Here is a 16,681-nt window from a genome sequence, read left to right on the forward strand (position 1 = left end):
CGCTGTTCTTGAAATGAGACAGCAGGGCGTCTTGTCAGCCCAATTACGATTACGAGCCGCTGTTCTAGAAATGAGCCCACGCTGCTCACCGAAAAGAAGGATCCCGTGGATTTAAAGTAATTTGAAGACAAGAATTTCTATAATTCGGCTAAATTTGGAATTAATGTGGTTACGTCGGGTGAAGAAGGATTTTCTGAGCTAGAAATCATCAAAATGCTGTTCTTTCTGAATACAAACATCCCTATCACGTCTGACCATGTCGGTTGTCGGTTAGAATTTATTTGTCGCTGGTCGGTAATTTTTTCCCCGTTTCATCGGTAGTCAGTAATTTTTTGCGCCCTTTGTCGCTAGTCGGTTAACCCCATTCACACCCTCAGATAACGTATTTACCATCAGCCATTTTCTCACATTCTTCACTGCTCGTGAATGGTTACTTCAAGGGATCTGAAACTCTTATCAGCATAAAGCAAGTTGGTGTTATCAGCAAGTAAGAAAGAGATGTCATTCATGTACAGCAAGAACAGTTAAGGTCCTAAGCCGGACTGATCCTTGTGGCACACAATAGAGACAACACTCTATCTAAGATACGTAGGTGCCGACTTGAATAGTTTGATGTCGATCATTTAGATAAAAGGAAAACCAGATATTTACTACTCCACGGATTCCGTAACGTGCGAGTTTTTGCAATAAGATTGACTATGTCTAATGCGTTCTTGAGATCAATAAAAATGCTACACGAGAATAACCTCCATCAATATTTTGCTGGATTCCGTTGACAATATCAATGAGTGCATGCTGTGTGAAGTATTTTTCCCGAAACCATGCTGATGATGGTACAATGTATGGTGTTTATCCAGAAAAGATTTTGAGCGGTTATACATAAGTTTCCCAAAGATACGATTAAATATTGACAAGAGGGAGATTGGCCTGTAGTTGCTCGGGTCCAATTCATCAATGTCTACACACTGTGACTGAAAAGAATGATGGAAAGTTTCCACTGGTCAGTAAGTTCGAAATGTAAGTACAGAAAGCCTAAAAAATAGGAAAATGTCGAAATTTTGCAGTTTTTCAGTCAAGTCTTCTCTGGTGACCAAATTTTCACAGGATGAAAACTTGGTCACGGAATGACTCAAAGGAACCAATGAAAATGTAAGGCCCCATTAGGGAGGGCAGGTATCCCGTATCCTCAGTTTGACTTTTTGGCCTAAATATCTTGTATCCCGTCAATATTCCCGTGGTTTGTATCTCGAGTATCCATATCCCGATGATTTTTTATTCAGATATTTAGATTCCGGACAACCCTTATTAAGGCCAGCTTATACGTATATTACATCTGTCTTGTTGATCATTCAAATTCAAACATTTATGTGGCAATCGGAGGCTGGTTTAAGAACGAATACGAACGAGAAAAAAAACAAACCAAAAAGGCTACGCTGGAACAGTTGGAAGGAAATCGTTCATACGTTGTTAGCGATATTAAACATGAAAGGCTTATTTGGCACTGATCGAGATTACGTCGTTGTTCTAAGTCAATAGTGAATAATAGCTAAGCTGTCAGCCGAAGGTTATTCGAGGAAAAGAGACATATTTGTCCAGAAGTCCGCCAGTATCATTTTCATCTCAGTCCTCCTTAAGGAGTTATTACTTCTCCAGCGATACCATGTCACTCCGTCGAATTAGGAGCGCTTTCCATGATAATAGAAGCCATTCAAGCCAGAGGAGTAACAGGAACCATACCACAAGGCTCCTTGACTGTTAATGGCGCAGTTTCTGTCCCCGCTATGCTTATCATTATCTTGATCTTGAGTAGTCCATGGCCAGCTCAGCATTTCCTAACAAAATGGCACATGAAATGAATAATTATTTATGATATTATGAGCAATAGGCGATAAAAACAGAACAATGCAGTATGCGTCATGAAATCTTGTGATAAAGAAAGGTTGGCTCCTACTTACAATTAAGATCTTTAAAATTTTAAAAATTCAAACCCACAAAGATACTGAGCTAAAATCAACTGCCACCAGAACCAGTAAACAAAATTAAATCCTGAAATATCTGAACTGAACAATTAACCCTAAAAAATCAAATGTAAGTACACTCCTTTTTATTTTTCAAGTGGAGGTTACTTGATTGCATCAGCCGTCCCGTCATTCTTTACGTACGCATAACCAAGTCGATGTCAGAGAGATGGAAATGATAAGATTCATTCATAGAGCTATAAAAGAAAACACTGGCAGGCTAAGCAAGCTTAGATTGATCTCGTGGACATGCACGACGGTATCGGTGTAAAACTTGTTTCGTTTTTGGGTAAATGATGCTGCGAAGAGCGAAGGAGTAAGGAATCTTTCACAATATTCACACTGCCCCCATTAATTACGAAACTTAGGGATTTACCTGAATAAGAATCAAAGATCAGCTCGTACTTGTTATTCTCACTCATGACACCAAACACGTTATACTCAGCAAAGGCAGTATTTATCTGAGGTCAGACGGTAGATCATGTCTAGTCTCAGCCAATATACTCGCCACTCACATTACCAAAGCAACCTTTTCTGTCGAGTCCTCAAGTTCGTAGAAATACCATGGTATTTTTTTAAAAACTTAACAATACATCGATGGCAGAATAGCTCATTGCTCACAAATTCTTCTCCACATTTGTGACAGAACATCGCAATACACCTGGTACAATTTAGTCTGTTCGCGCAGTGACTCCAAGTCGACCTAGTGCATCACGAGATCTCGCCTTACCTCTAAATCCTTTATAAAATTTTCGATGTGTTCATATGAGAGGGCGGCCTGGCTCGGTTACCGAGATCTGGGTTTTTCCAACCGGGATCTCGGTAAGCGGGCTGGAAAATTTTGCCATATGAACACTTCATTCCGGTTACCGGGAGGAATTCTTCGCAACAGCGCATGCGTTTAATGGTCGATGACGTAGGGTTTGGTGAAATATATGGTCTCAACTCTGCAACGAGGTTCACAAAAGAGGTTCTTGACATTCTAAAGTTTTCTTTCCAACATTCTTCAGGTGCAGTTCCTGTCCAAATGTTTTCCCACCACGAGTCAGTTCGACCAGGCTTATACCAACACGTTCGAATGCTTCGGTTCAAGCATCTTTGCTATATTCGTTTCAACCTTCGTCACGAATTATTTCGCTTCCGAAACAAGGCGGCCCGAATGGCATCGTTTTGCTTTGCCTGATGAATTTTCCACATCATTAGCAACCCGTTTAACTGTAGTGATACAGCTAAAAGGGTTGCCAAAGTCATGATAGGCGCAAAAGAAATAACTCGGTTGCGTTTCGCCATCTATTTTTGTTTTTGTTTTTCTAATTTCGCGCCAAAACTCGTCCCTAGGATCTTGGGCCTTTTCTCATCTCGGAAACCGGGCTTTCCCATACGAACCCAAGGCGAAATTCGTCCTGGTAAGTGGGCCAGCCCGGTTAACCGGGCTCATACGAAGAGGCCTAAAGTGTTGACTACTGGCGCAAGTGTCACGTGACATAATATTTTTCTCGATTTGCGAAAATTTTTTGGATTTGGAAAGATTCTTGGATTGAGAGGCATTTTCTATTCATGAAAGTTATTTATGGATCTATGAATCAAACCAGGACTTGAAATTGATTTCTCTGTTTGACAAACTTTTCAAAAGCGATTTGTCCAAAAGATATCCATTCTAAATATTTCTTCGGATTTGCAAAATATTTTTGGATTGTCCCTTTTCGGTTTACGTAGTTTCAGCAACCAGTAACAAGCTTAATAAAAGGTTACAATTTCCCCGAAATGCTCATGCCAAAATGAGCCAACTTCTCTTAACTGTTCTGGTTGATACCAGGTACTTTGAAATGAACTTCTGACCAAAAAGTTGTCTATGTTTTTGTCGCGTTTGAATTAAATTAGTGCAGGGTTGTGAAAAGATCGTACCAGTCTCTCAATCGTTTTGAGGTGATTTAAAGTTTTTAATAATTATAGACCTGTGTGGTTGTGAGAGTGAAGTGTGAGAGTGAGTGGAATGCCATCGGTATTTTCCCTCTGTGCCATTTGTAGTGCCGGACTGTCGATCAATTTGCCGGGCGCGGTGGTGGCCCGCTTCAAACGCGACAAAAACATAGACAGCTTTTCGGGTTTGCAGATAAAACGTCAGATTTGAAACTCTTAACGGTGGTCAATTTACGTTATCAACGCAGTTGATGATACAAAATTACCTTGTTATACTCTCCTACCGACTCAGCACGTCAGTTTCTCTGGGAACTACTTACCCCCTTTATAAATAGCAACCCTTTTCATCGACAGCGTTCTTCCCCCGAAGCCATGCGCGTTGATTATCAAGATGGCGGATTCTTGTGTAGTTCGATCTCGTAGACATCAATATCTATGGGAAAGTTTGGTCGATATTGGAGAACTTGAAGACGAAGCTAAACCGAACAGGTGAGTAGACGAGGTCTTTACTCGCATAGAAACCGAAAATTAAGCAAAATGACGGTCTGTCGGCTAGATTTTTCGCTAATTATAACTAGGGCCTTCGACAAGTTCTATTGAAAAAGACTCTGACCACTGCATCTCTTGAGTTTAAAAGGAACTGCTATCATTTTCAGTGGACAATATTTTTGCGAAGGAATTTTTCCTTTTTCTGGAACGGCAAAAGAGACTTGTGTCGCTTTTTGACTTGATAACAGCTTGATTACAACATTTAAATAACAAAAACAATCTCTCTACCTTTTGCAAAGAACTTAAGTGAGTAATTTGATAACGAATGAACGATCTCATTTCTGTACAAAACTGTACAGTGTGTCGTTGTAAATCAATTATGGTTCCGTAATCATGAATTAGGTGACGAGTAGAAGTTGACATGAAGTGTTATCAATCTTGCGTCCGCTGTTCTACTTTGAAAATACTCTTTGCTTTATATCTTGAAATAAAAAAGATACCAAAATAAAATTTTCCGAAATTATTAGATCGTTATTTTCTCTACTAAATATGAAATTCCAGGAAATTGAAAAATATGACTTTTTTCCTTCCATGATACCTTTGCAAACACAAGATAGAATTAACTACATGCAGAAAGTAAACTATTCTCCTGTGCTGGTTTTACTGTATAGATAAATTTGCAATAGAAACAGGATTTTTATAGTATCCCCACTAACTGTGAGGAGGGGGGCACTTATTTTACATTTTGGCTTAGGGTGTGTGTGCTTGGGGGGAGAATGCTTATTCAAGGAAATACAGTCCTTTCATATGATTTTATGCTGCAAACTACATTGCAGATGTTAAACAGAGTTATACCATTTCACAAGTCAACTTTGAGCTCAAGTCAAGCTCCAGTCACGAGTCAAGTTCGAATGAACTTAAATTTTTCTCCTCTTTGAAAAATAACATTTTAAGGCAATATGCTATTATTTTAGCCACCAAAAAGTTAAAGCAAGAAATGGAAACCTGATCATTTAATGAAGTTTCTTACTTTTCACTTCAATTGACAGAGCTTGTTTCATCTGGTTTGATTTCACTGCATACAAAAATTCTTGCATTCTAGATTGTTGCTGAGGGCTCTTAGACCTTTCTCCACCTTTTGTCACAAAGTTTACAATTGAAAATGTTTTAAAGGCTGTTATTGTCCATCTTATAGAATTGTTGCAGAGTTTTCAAAATGTTTCAAAGGCTGTTATTGTCCATTAAGACATATTAAAAACCTGGTGGAAACCATAACTAAAGCTCTGACAAGGAAGATATTTAACTTGCTAACTTTCAACTTCTTTTTCATGCTTACTACTCAGTCCATATTATACATTTTGTATTCCACACATTATTATGTGATCATTTTGAAACATGGCTCACTTTACAAGTTTTGAGCAAGTGAAACCCATATACCACAAGAAAATCAAATAAAGTTAAACTTGATCATTCTGGTGAATCAAACGTTTTATAGAGAAATACGTATGTTCTCCACAATTTTGGCTAATGAGAGAATGGGAACCCTGTGGATGCAACATGGCAGTCAAGTACTAGAAATTGGTTTTACATTGCAAGTCTAGGTGGTTTGCTGTAGCATAAGGACTTCTGCCTCAGTTTTGCAAAATAAAGGGAAAAAAATTGGAATCTCTGGGGGAAACAGTAGATACTCTGGAATGTTAACTTTTAGAAACTGAGCTGCGAATCAATGCTAAATTAACCCTCACAAATGGCCGTGAAAAACGTTTTAAGCTTACGGTAAAACTATTTTAAGTGTTCTTGAATCCCTGGTACATCATTTTGACACATATCAAATAAAAACAAACAAAGAAGAAAAATAATTTGAATTGACTTGAACTTGACTTGTGACACAAACTTTACTTGTGACTCAAACTTTACTTGTGATATGGTATAATTCCTTTAAACAACTGACATGGCTGCCACTATTTGATTCAAAATTCACCTTTTCAGCATTAGATTAATCCAAGCCAGAATGCTTCCTGTTACATTCTTCGCATCCTCTCAATGGGTAGCAAAATAATAATGTGCTTGATAAATAATCTTGAAAACATATGATAAAATGAATAAGTCAATTTTGAGCAAAGATTAATACTTAAGGATAGTGTGAAATTATTTATGACAACTTAGTGAAGCCAAAGTTCAGACATGGGTAGTGAGTGGTTGACTCTATGTCCGAACTATTGCAGTTTGTTTACATCAAAAGTTGTGACACCCAACTTGTAAAATCTAATGCCAAAAAGGTGAACTGTGTGAAAAGGATGGAATTTTTCATGTTCCACACAAAATCAATCATTTACATATTAATGTATCTGAGCTGAGATAAACATGTACTTAAAAATCTTGAAGTAAATTTATCCAATGAAAAAAAATTCTTGTATTTTTCATAAACTGCATCAGTAATTAGTGATTACTGCTTTTTATAGAAATTTGAGAGGGAATCTTAATAAAGGTTTCCTTCTAAAAGTTCCCCAAAAGCTTAGTTTTACAAAATAAAAAGTGTACAACTTCTTCCTCTTCTTCAATTTTCCCAAAGTATGACAATAAAGTTAGTTGAACCCTTTGGCAAGGTAAATCTGTTTCAGTAATTCAGCTAGACCCAGTCCAAGTACTGGAAATAACTGTTAAAGTCAGCCAACTTTAAAAATTTGGCCCTAATTTTTTCTTAATCATAGCAGTTTCAGAAAGCTTTTATGCTTGAATTGCCTGCCACAGTATCTCACTGATATGCGCAAATGTCTGGCATATGTCTGCCTTTCTGTCTATAAAATAGATATGATAGGATAGTGCTATCATTAGCAATTGATTCTCCTGCTAAATAGAACTTGGACTAAGTACAAGTTCAAGTTCAAGTTCAAGACTTCTCACCAATCACATAATTATAAATCGGGCAACTGATTTCTCTTTCACAGCTGATGTCACACTTGTGGATGGCTGTTAATTGTAACTTCTTGAAGACCAATCCCTGCAGAGCCATTCCTTTTATGCTCCATACAATAACCATCACCTCAAGAGGCCGACAATGAAGAACACTCTTCCACATTTAATGACTACAATAGAATAAAGATTGAGCGCATAACTTAACGTTACCCTAACTATGCCTTGTCTGCTTGTTGTGGAGAGAAAATCGAGCCAATCGATACACAAAGTTATTTTTAACAGAGTGCCTCTGAAAACTGTGAAATTCAGTTCATAGCAATATCCATGAGTAACTCATTGATTACTTTTTACTTTCCTACTTCTAGACTGACAAATTGTTTTTCTTGATTGGTGGCAGTAAAAAGGTTTTCAGATTGTTTTCAGCTAACTCTTTAACCGTTTTGATATAAATATTAATTATCCTCAGTCTCACATACATTTCTTCTAATTTTAGCTCAGAGAATTTGGCATTTAATCAAACAAGTATACTCAAGGTGTGTTGGATTGTGAGGAGAAATTACTTATTGACCATTTCATGGACTGAAAAGGTGAATATTTGTGGGGGTAAAGTGATGTCCTGAAGCAAAATTTTTAAGTACACAGTCACACAGTCACTCTGTAACATTTATTTCAATTCAATTAATAGGTTTATTGAATAAAGTTGTTTGTTTGAACTCTGGAATTCTAATTACCTGGTTTTTCAGATGGGTTTCACTTTGTATCTAGAGTTGTGGTTTCTTCCAAAATTGTGGAAATTTTCAAAATGATTTTTAAGTATAAAGAAATTGCAAAGGAATCAAAAGTGTTAAAAGAAATGGAAAGAAGTCTCAAGAGGTAAATTTCCCAGGCCACAATGATGACAGAAATGAAACCAAAATTTATTGCCTTGTAAGATTACATTGATTGCAATACAGCTTAAAACTGTGACTCGTGCATGAGTAATTTTGTCGGAGACCTTTGGCACAGGTACTTCCTTGAGATTATCCAACATTTCAATACTGTTTGCATTTTCTCTCCTCTCGATAAGATAAAGACTTGTAGCATGATCATCACGCCCATTCAGGGTTGTTCAGAAATATTTGAAAATATCTTGATCAGCAATGGACAGATTGTTTTCAAACTTGTCATTTTGCTTCTCTGATGATTGCAGTTTAATAAAAAATAACTGTGTTGCCTTTTGGAATAATGTAAGAATTAAAAAATATTAAAGATACTGGAAAATATACCCAAATTATAAATGTAACGCGTAACATCTCATTTGCATAAACCCGAAAATAAAGGTAAATTTCGTACTCAAAACAACATCAATTAGAAACTTCCATTATGCTCATTTACTGAGTAGGGCTCAAATACACCTTATGCCAAGAGACAGCGTTAAATGTTCGTTTTTAAAAGAACAGGAATAAAAAACTTGAAGACAGTCGCTGTTGTTTGCTTGTGTAACGCAGCAGATCCAACAGAGCTTTGCATGGTACATGTGCGGGTCTAGCGTCTTGAATATACGCCTACAAAGAAAGTTGATTCGTCTGAGTAAGGTTCAAACACTTACTTACCCTCATCTAAAGTAACTTTTAAAAAGAGCTAACTGCAAAGAAGAAATAAGTGATTTTTGGTTTCGGAAACGATGTTATTGTTTATTTTTAAACACGGAAAATCAAACACCACTTACCTGCAAAAAGGCCTGTATTTCAGCTTTTACTTCACCTCGGTTGCTGAGACAACTCCCAAGCAAAGTTCATGTGTTCGACTACAAATCCCCAAAGTTTTACAGCCATACATACAATACAAACGAAGATATTCAAAGCAAACTAAATCGGAAACCTAAATTCACTCTCGCTTTGTGTTTATCAATGTGTAACGATCAAATTTCAAGCCCGCTCTACATTGAAATCCGCACAAATAGCGCTCGAAAACGCTAAACTTCGCCTGATTTTCTCGTTGAAATCAAGCAACAAACATCGAAGGTCTCCTATGAAACCTCTCCTCTATGTCTGCAGGGATTAGGCAAGAAAACATGACATACAAACTTGATGTAAAAAAAGTGCGTTTGTTTTGGCTGGCACTGTGCGGCATACCGGCATGTGTGTGGAGAACTAAAGAGAAAGAGGAATAACATTTACAAAGTCCCTGTAGATGTCAATGAAGAAATAATTGCTTCTTTGTAAATCTAGAGATAGTTGAAATATAATTTTTTTTGGTAACTCAGCCATTATGGCCAGTGAAATCTAGTGATAAAGTCAAATGCCACGCCCGCAAAGGATTGTGGGTAATCAGTTATTAAGCTTTAAAAACCGAACAAACATTGAAATCTTCACTAATTCTTTTTAGAACGTAAATTAGCAAGTATATCTAGCAAATAAAAGTATTTTTGGCATACTTTTTACATTTCATGAAAATACCCTATGTTACACATTTGGGCATGATGATTGTGCTACAAGTCAAAAATAGAGCTTTACATCTTAGTTTGTGGAATTCCAGTTACTCAATGTTTCAGACTTTGAATTTATTTGTGGCAAACTAAAATTTCAACTCTAGGCAAACTTATGGCTGTCCATGTTTGCTTTTTACATGGCATCAGTTTCATGTACACAGGAAACTGATGTCAGAAACTGAAGCAGAAAAATTAAATGGACAGATATGTGTTGTTTGTGTCAAAAAATTGAGATTAGAAGCATTAAAAAATTGGAAAGAAATCTCAAATGTTATGCTTTTTCTAAGCTGCAACAAGTACTTAATTGCAGCTGGAATTCTATGTGGGGTTTCCTTGCCTTCTCTTTTCATTCCTTTTACATGTGGAATTCATCTCTGTTCTCTGATTTGTTTTCTTTTGTCTTAGTCATATTTTATTTGGCTTCCAAGTTCCACTGATTTTAAGAACATAGCAAAGCTGAACAGATCTCCTCCTATTTGGCCAAAAGTTTAAATAAATAGCCAGGCTGGAACTTATTCAAGCAAATGTGAGACATTCATTTTATGTCATTCACATTTCAAGCTGTTTTAGGTACTATAGCAGTGGTTTGAGAGGTGAAGAAGAATTTTGTCTTATTATTGGGAGGGAAATCATTTTATCTGACATATGGTAAGGGTTTTAAGAGGGGTGCTGCATACCTCCACTTTTTTTTACTATGTTGTCATGATTATGTGGCAGTGAAGTGAGGTTTCAGAAGTGATTTTCAGAAGGCTACACCCTCCCCTTACTCCCTCCCCATTGCTTTCAAGTGGTGACTGATATAGAGGATAAATAGATCACAACACAAAGTATAAATCCATTTACAACATTTATTCTACACTAATAAATTTGGGAGTTCAGGCTCCATTTACAAATACTTGTAAGTAAAAATTTTTAACTGTCTATAAGTCTGATGCTTCATCCTCTGATTTTGCACAGCAACTCATTGACATATTATTACATTATTTGAGAAACAGGCCTTAAATATATACAAAAATATACTAATATTTACATCAACTGCAGAAACTCCCCAAAAACTTTTTCAAACTAGTCTGACATAAATCTCACTTCTCTAACCTACCAAAAGAACTTTTCTTCGAAGCGCCACGAGTTTACGTACAGTTTCGGTAGGATTTCAATGGCAGTAAATTTGAAATTACTTGAATCGGATCGCTTCGATCAGAAGAAAAATCGAGCACTAAAACAAATGTGTTGTATCCTACAATTTGCGCTACATTAACTCATCTGATGCGATTGTAATCTCCAAAAGAATTTCAATAAACACTACAGGAAACTATTTCTAGAGAAAGACACGCGATCAAAACAGACACAAGCATGGAGATAATTTAGGATCGAAAAAAACCAATCATAAAATGACAAAGTTTCCTGAGAGGTCCGAGGTTTGTTTGTTTTCTCTGCAGGAAGCTTTGTGTTTTTACTTCAATATTATTAGTTCGTTTATAAAAAGTTTGACATCCTTCGTTCTTAATAAACATGTTCATTGGTTTGTTTTCTTCATTTCGATCCGGTTCAAATAGTCTCGCTGCTCTGAGCACTTCACAGATTTAATTTGCCTTCATTCACGTTTAGGTTTTTGGGTTGTAATTGTCACTGAGCCGGTCACCTCGCAGTTATTTTGAATAGTAAGTCGTTCAAATAATTTCTTTTTAGTTTTTAATTGGAATTGCTGAGGCCTAAAGAATAAGCGTACACCGACTATCGCCAAGTAATTTACGTGCCTTTTGCTTACCTGCATTTGTTATGTGTTGATTGTTTGAGAGGTTTAACGTGTGTAGCTGACAGTTGTTGTTGTTGATGGCGTCCGCCAAGTGTTGTGCTCCAATGTCTGAGATGTTATTGTATGTGAGGTCTAACGTGTGTAGCTGACAGTTGTTGTTGTTGATGGCTTCAGCCAAGTGTTGTGCTCCAATGTCTGAGATGTTATTTTCTGTGAGGTTTAACGTGTGTAGCTGACAGTTGTTGTTGTTGATGGCTTCAGCCAAGTGTTGTGCTCCAATGTCTGAGACGTTATTTTCTGTGAGGTTTAACGTGTGTAGCTGACAGTTGTTGTTGTTGATGGCGTCAGCCAAGTGCTGTGCTCCAATGTCTGAGATGTTATTGTATGAGAGGTCTAACGTGTGTAGCTGACAGTTGTTGTTGTTGATGGCTTCAGCCAAGTGTTGTGCTCCAATGTCTGAGATGTGATTGTATGAGAGGTCTAACATGCGTAGCTGACAGTTGTTGTTGTTGATGGCTTCAGCCAAGTGTTGTGCTCCAATGTCTGAGATGTGATTGTCTGAGAGGTCTAACGTGTGTAGCTGACAGTTGTTGTTGTTGATGGCGTCAGCCAAGTGTTGTGCTCCAATGTCTGAGATGTCATTGTTCCAGAGACTTAACGTGCATAGCTGACAGTTTTTGTTGTTGATGGCTTTAGCCAAGTGCTGTACTCCAATCTCAGAGATGTTATTTTGTGAGAGGTTTAACGTGCGTAGCTGACTGTTGTTGTTAATGGCGTCAGCCAAGTACCGTGCTCCAAAGTCTGAGATGTTACTTGCTCTGAGGTATAATGTACGTAGCTGACAGTTGTTGTTGTTGATAGCTTCAGCCAAGTGCCGTGTTCCAATGTGTGAGATGTTATTGTGTGAGAGGTCTAACGTGCGTAGCTGACAGTTGCTGTTGATAGCTTCAGCCAAGTGCCGTGCTCCGATGCGTGAGATATTATTTTCTGAGAGGTTTAACGTGCGTAGCTGACTGTTGTTGCTGTTGATGGCTTCAGCTAAATACTTTGCTGCTTCATCTGTCAGTTGATTTCTTGTGAGGTTTAACGAGCTCAGTTGAAATTCCCTATATTTTAACAATTTACAAATCTCAAAAGAACCTAATGGACCAATGTTATTGAAACTCAAATCTAAATGTGAAATTTGTTGAACATTCTTAATTACATTTACTAAGGAAGGGCAACCAACAGCTGTGAGGTGACAATCAATAAAATCTACACAATTAAAGTTAATTTGTTGTAGTTTTCTCTGAACTATCGACTCCATCGTATTACTTTCGTAACTACATTTAAGCAATGTCACTGCTACATCCTTTTCGTCTTTAGTCGGCCAGCAGGTCACCATTTTGTCTTCGGCTTCGTTTTTTTTCTCTTCAGTTTGCACAGGAAGAAGGTCAGTGATGATTTCGCTTGGTAGGTGGTTTTTCTCCTCCATTAGTCCCGCCAGAAACTGAAAAACCAGCTGCCATTTGCCGTTCTTGATGTTTTCTGAAACAAAGTTCCTTAATTCTCTTTCTGTCATGTTGTTTGTCAGGTGCCGCGCTGCGAAAAACTCTTGCATTGTTAGGTGAATGAAACAGAATCGTTTGTCATCTTTTAACGCGGCATTTTCACGGTCGGGTAAGCGGTGAAAAAGGGCGCTGTCTTTCATTTCGCGTACTTCGTTTCCTCCAAGGATCAGTTTTCCTTCTTTGATTCCTTCAAACGCCACTTTTCCTAGTTTCTCGAATTTCTTCTCCACAGCCGAGGGCAAATCGTCTGATAGAAAGTCTTCGCGGGTAAAATGTTTATCGCGGAATTCTTTCGTGTGTTTGAAATAAAATACTTTCACTGCAATCTTGTATATCGTGGTTAATTTGGAAGGGAGGGTAACACTAGCGCAACTTTCGAACTGCAATATTTGTGACAGACTTGAGCATATGATGAAGCTGTTCACAGGGACATAACAGAGCGAAAGTAAGTTCATGTTGCTGCTGATGTGTCGCCATAGTGTTTCGCCTACTTGATTGTCAACTCCGGCGAATTTGTTGATATACTCTTGAATTTGCTCGGTTGAAAACCCTAAGATTTCAAAAGTTTTGTCGAAATTAAGATGTGCGATACCGGTCAAAGCCGTAGGTCTAGTAGTCGTTACAATTGAAGCATCTTCAAGAAGTTTCCCGGTCACAAGCCACTGATAAAGGATTTGTAGCGGCATCTTGTCTTTAATGTTTCCGGGATGAGAAGGCGCCACGGCCATGTTTGCGTTATCTTTGAATTCGTCAAATCCGTCAAAAAGTATGAGGACACCTTCAGGGTGCTGCAGGATGTAATTCCAGACCTCATCATCCAGGTGATCTGAGATGGAATGTTCTGACCGAGTGAGTAGTTCCCTAAGGCTAAGGTCGTCTGCCGAGTTGAATCTTCTGAACTTTACGAAGAAAGCAGCATCAAATTGGATTTGGGATTTGACTTTCTCAAATGCCCAGTCTCTGAGAAGTTTGATGCAACATAATGTTTTGCCGATTCCGGGGCGACCGACGATCAATACCTTTTTATTTTTATCATTTAGGAGGTCTTCCAGGCCTTTCGGATGTGATTCTTCGTCGCGCGACCTTGGATAAACTTTGAGTTGTTCTTGTCTGTCTGTAGTAAAGTTGTACGTAACCCTGTTGGGAATGATCACAAGGTTTGTGTAAATCTGATCCAAAGTCAAATCTGTGGCTTCTGTTTCTGCGCCTGGAGGACGTCGAAACGGTGATTGGAGTTCGTAGAGGCATTGGGTGTCTTCTTTGATGATTTTCTTCGTTCGTTTTATGAATGGTTGAAGCTGTTCAGGCTTATCATGTCCGCTCGTTCCCTCTGGCTGTTTAAGAACATTATGCGACTTGTCATGGTGAGCATTTAGATAGGTTTTTAGAAAGTCTGAGTCTTGCATAAAATTCCTTTTTATCCATGCCTGTGTCAAAATGTAGACGATTTCAATCAGAATGCCAGCGTCAAAAATTCCATTCACTGCAAGGACAGCGTTCATCCAAAAGGTTTTCTTTATCGCTCGTTGATTGTGACATTTGTGTAAAGTACTGTTTGGGGCGGCGTTCGATGAATTCCTCGGCTGATTGGTTCCAGAGTTCAAGTAACATTCAAACGTGGAGGAAAACTTTAAAGGATAAAGCAACTGAGTTTGCAGCAATATGAAGAGAACTCCTAGAACAAGTCTCGTAGATAGTTGACAACAGTAAGCTATGAAAAGCTTGTGTCCGCAATTTGTTGTTTGTCCTGTTGGGTTTTCTTGGTCGCGCGACTGTCCGCTCTCTGGATCACTGTTACGACTGCTCGACGACAAATGATCGACTGCGTTTTTCACTATTTGGGAGTAGATAACACATACAATTCCAATAAGGAGGAAATTGATGATCACGAAGCCATAGACAGGAACACCGTACTTGTTGTATTGCTTCTGGTATTTTTCGAAACATTCCCCACGGATAAGGTCGATGTTTTCACTCTTGGTGCCACCGCAACGGAAATCGTACCTGGATTCGGTATTTTCCACTTCGGCAAAAATGCCAAAGAAAATTACACTGATCACGAGCCAAATTAAAACTACGGCATAGCTAATTTTGTTGAAGGTTCTTGGTGCAAGTGATTCCTTGAGAAATTCCATCGTTTCAGTACTGTTTGTATTTTCGCTGTTTTCGATGAGATCAAATTTGCTCTACAGCTTTGGTTGTGGACTTCCGGTTAAAGATTGTGTCAGATTTTTAAGTTTGATCATGACAAAAATACGATTTTAACTATTGGCAAACTTACGCCGGCTGTCAATGGTTTATTCACGCACGCCATCATTTTCTTTCTGATATCGGAAACTGACATAGAAAACTGAAATGGACAGATAAATGTGTCGGCTGGTTCAAATTTTCTTTATTTTTAGTGCGTGAGATTCTATGTCGTTGAAAGAGGCGCAAAAGAAACAATTACAAGTATGGAGAGATATTTCGCTTTCTGAAGCAAATAGAAGCGTCACGACAAAGGAAATTGTGAACTGTCGCTGATAACTCTTCAAGTTTACCTTTGCCTTAGTCCGGGGCTTTCTACTGAGTATGAAAGCTCCTTAATAGGAGACCTGGTCCCTCGACTTTTATTTTTACAAAGAGTCTGCTAAGTTACATGTTTTCTCTTTTCGCTTGTGTTACAGCAGAGTGTGGCTTTTCAGTGAAGAAATGAAAGACATTCCCGTACGAAAGCGAAACCATGTATCTGACTGTCATATCATTTCATATGTCTTCCACTGGAATTTTTTAAGGGATTTGCATCACCGTAAAGTATCCTTGTATTTTCCAAATAACAATAACCAGTCTTATTACTTAGATGCTTGTTCTCTCTGTGTCAAAAGAATACTTGCTCTTCTGAAATAAAATAACTTTCGCCCCCGCCTCATGACGGTCTCAATGTGGTAAATCGTCATAAATGTAACATTGTTACCGTTAACCGTGCTGCTGACCAATAGTTCTGGAAAAAAAAAGATAAAAAAAAGAAAAAAGGTTTTCAAGTTACCTCAAAAGCTTTATCCGGCAAATAGACACTTGAATACAACAAACAACAAATCTGAAGAAATCAAAGTCGGACTCAACTCAAATGTTCTTTTGAGCTGTTATCTTGTTATATTTTCTTCTGATTTGTCGGCGGGTAAAGGGTAATACACTTTTCTTCAGGAATTTTGCTGAAAACAAATTTTTGGCGAAAATTGGTTTATTCAAATTTTGTTAAGATATTTTAACGTTTTATGAAGAACGTTTATTCTTAAAAATTAACCGTCAACCGTGAGAGATACCCAAACACTTAACCGTCGATCATCAGAGATACCTACACACCAAAATAAGCTGCGCCGAGGGCTATGGTGCGCCAACTGTAAGAAGGAAAAAGATATTTTGACTATTTAAATACATGATTTTTGTAATTTGAACGAAAAAGTGCTATTATTTCGTACCAGATCGGTGTCTTGTTTCTGTTTAGGTGCAAGAAATAAAAATTGATGATAAATGTTATATTTAACCGCTTCAAGTGAAAGACTGAGTGAACCCTGGGCGCTTT

General features: G+C 37.9%; 1 protein-coding gene and 2 long non-coding RNA genes across 3 annotated transcripts; 1 reads left to right on the forward strand and 2 right to left on the reverse strand.

Annotated features, from left to right (window-relative positions):
* The first annotated feature begins 4,304 nt into the window (after positions 1 to 4,304).
* On the forward strand, positions 4,305 to 8,054 carry LOC113674051 (uncharacterized). The gene is made up of 2 exons (XR_003446487.2): positions 4,305 to 4,427; positions 7,376 to 8,054. It is a non-coding gene; the product is annotated as an uncharacterized LOC113674051 (long non-coding RNA).
* A 455-nt stretch (positions 8,055 to 8,509) lies between these two features.
* Positions 8,510 to 9,644, reverse strand: LOC149047749 (uncharacterized). Its single transcript, XR_016184791.1, has 2 exons — positions 9,052 to 9,644; positions 8,510 to 8,887 (listed from the first exon to the last, which is right to left on the reverse strand). It is a non-coding gene; the product is annotated as an uncharacterized LOC149047749 (long non-coding RNA).
* A 1,806-nt stretch (positions 9,645 to 11,450) lies between these two features.
* Positions 11,451 to 16,128, reverse strand: LOC113674025 (uncharacterized). The gene has a single exon (XM_089199681.1). The coding sequence runs from the start codon at positions 15,252 to 15,254 to the stop codon at positions 11,526 to 11,528; it is 3,729 nt and encodes a 1,242-aa protein (XP_089055807.1). The 5' UTR covers positions 15,255 to 16,128; the 3' UTR covers positions 11,451 to 11,525.
* Positions 16,129 to 16,681: the final 553 nt, after the last annotated feature.

The sequence above is a fragment of the Pocillopora damicornis genome, chromosome 3, assembly GCF_964200805.1.
Source record: "Pocillopora damicornis chromosome 3, jaPocDami1.2, whole genome shotgun sequence".
Classification (NCBI taxonomy): Eukaryota; Metazoa; Cnidaria; class Anthozoa; order Scleractinia; family Pocilloporidae; genus Pocillopora; species Pocillopora damicornis.

What these genes read in the sequence shown, in the direction of transcription:
- LOC113674025 (XM_089199681.1), bottom strand. Translation starts at nt 15,254, where the DNA reads ATGGAATTTCTCAAGGAATCACTTGCACCAAGAACCTTCAACAAAATT.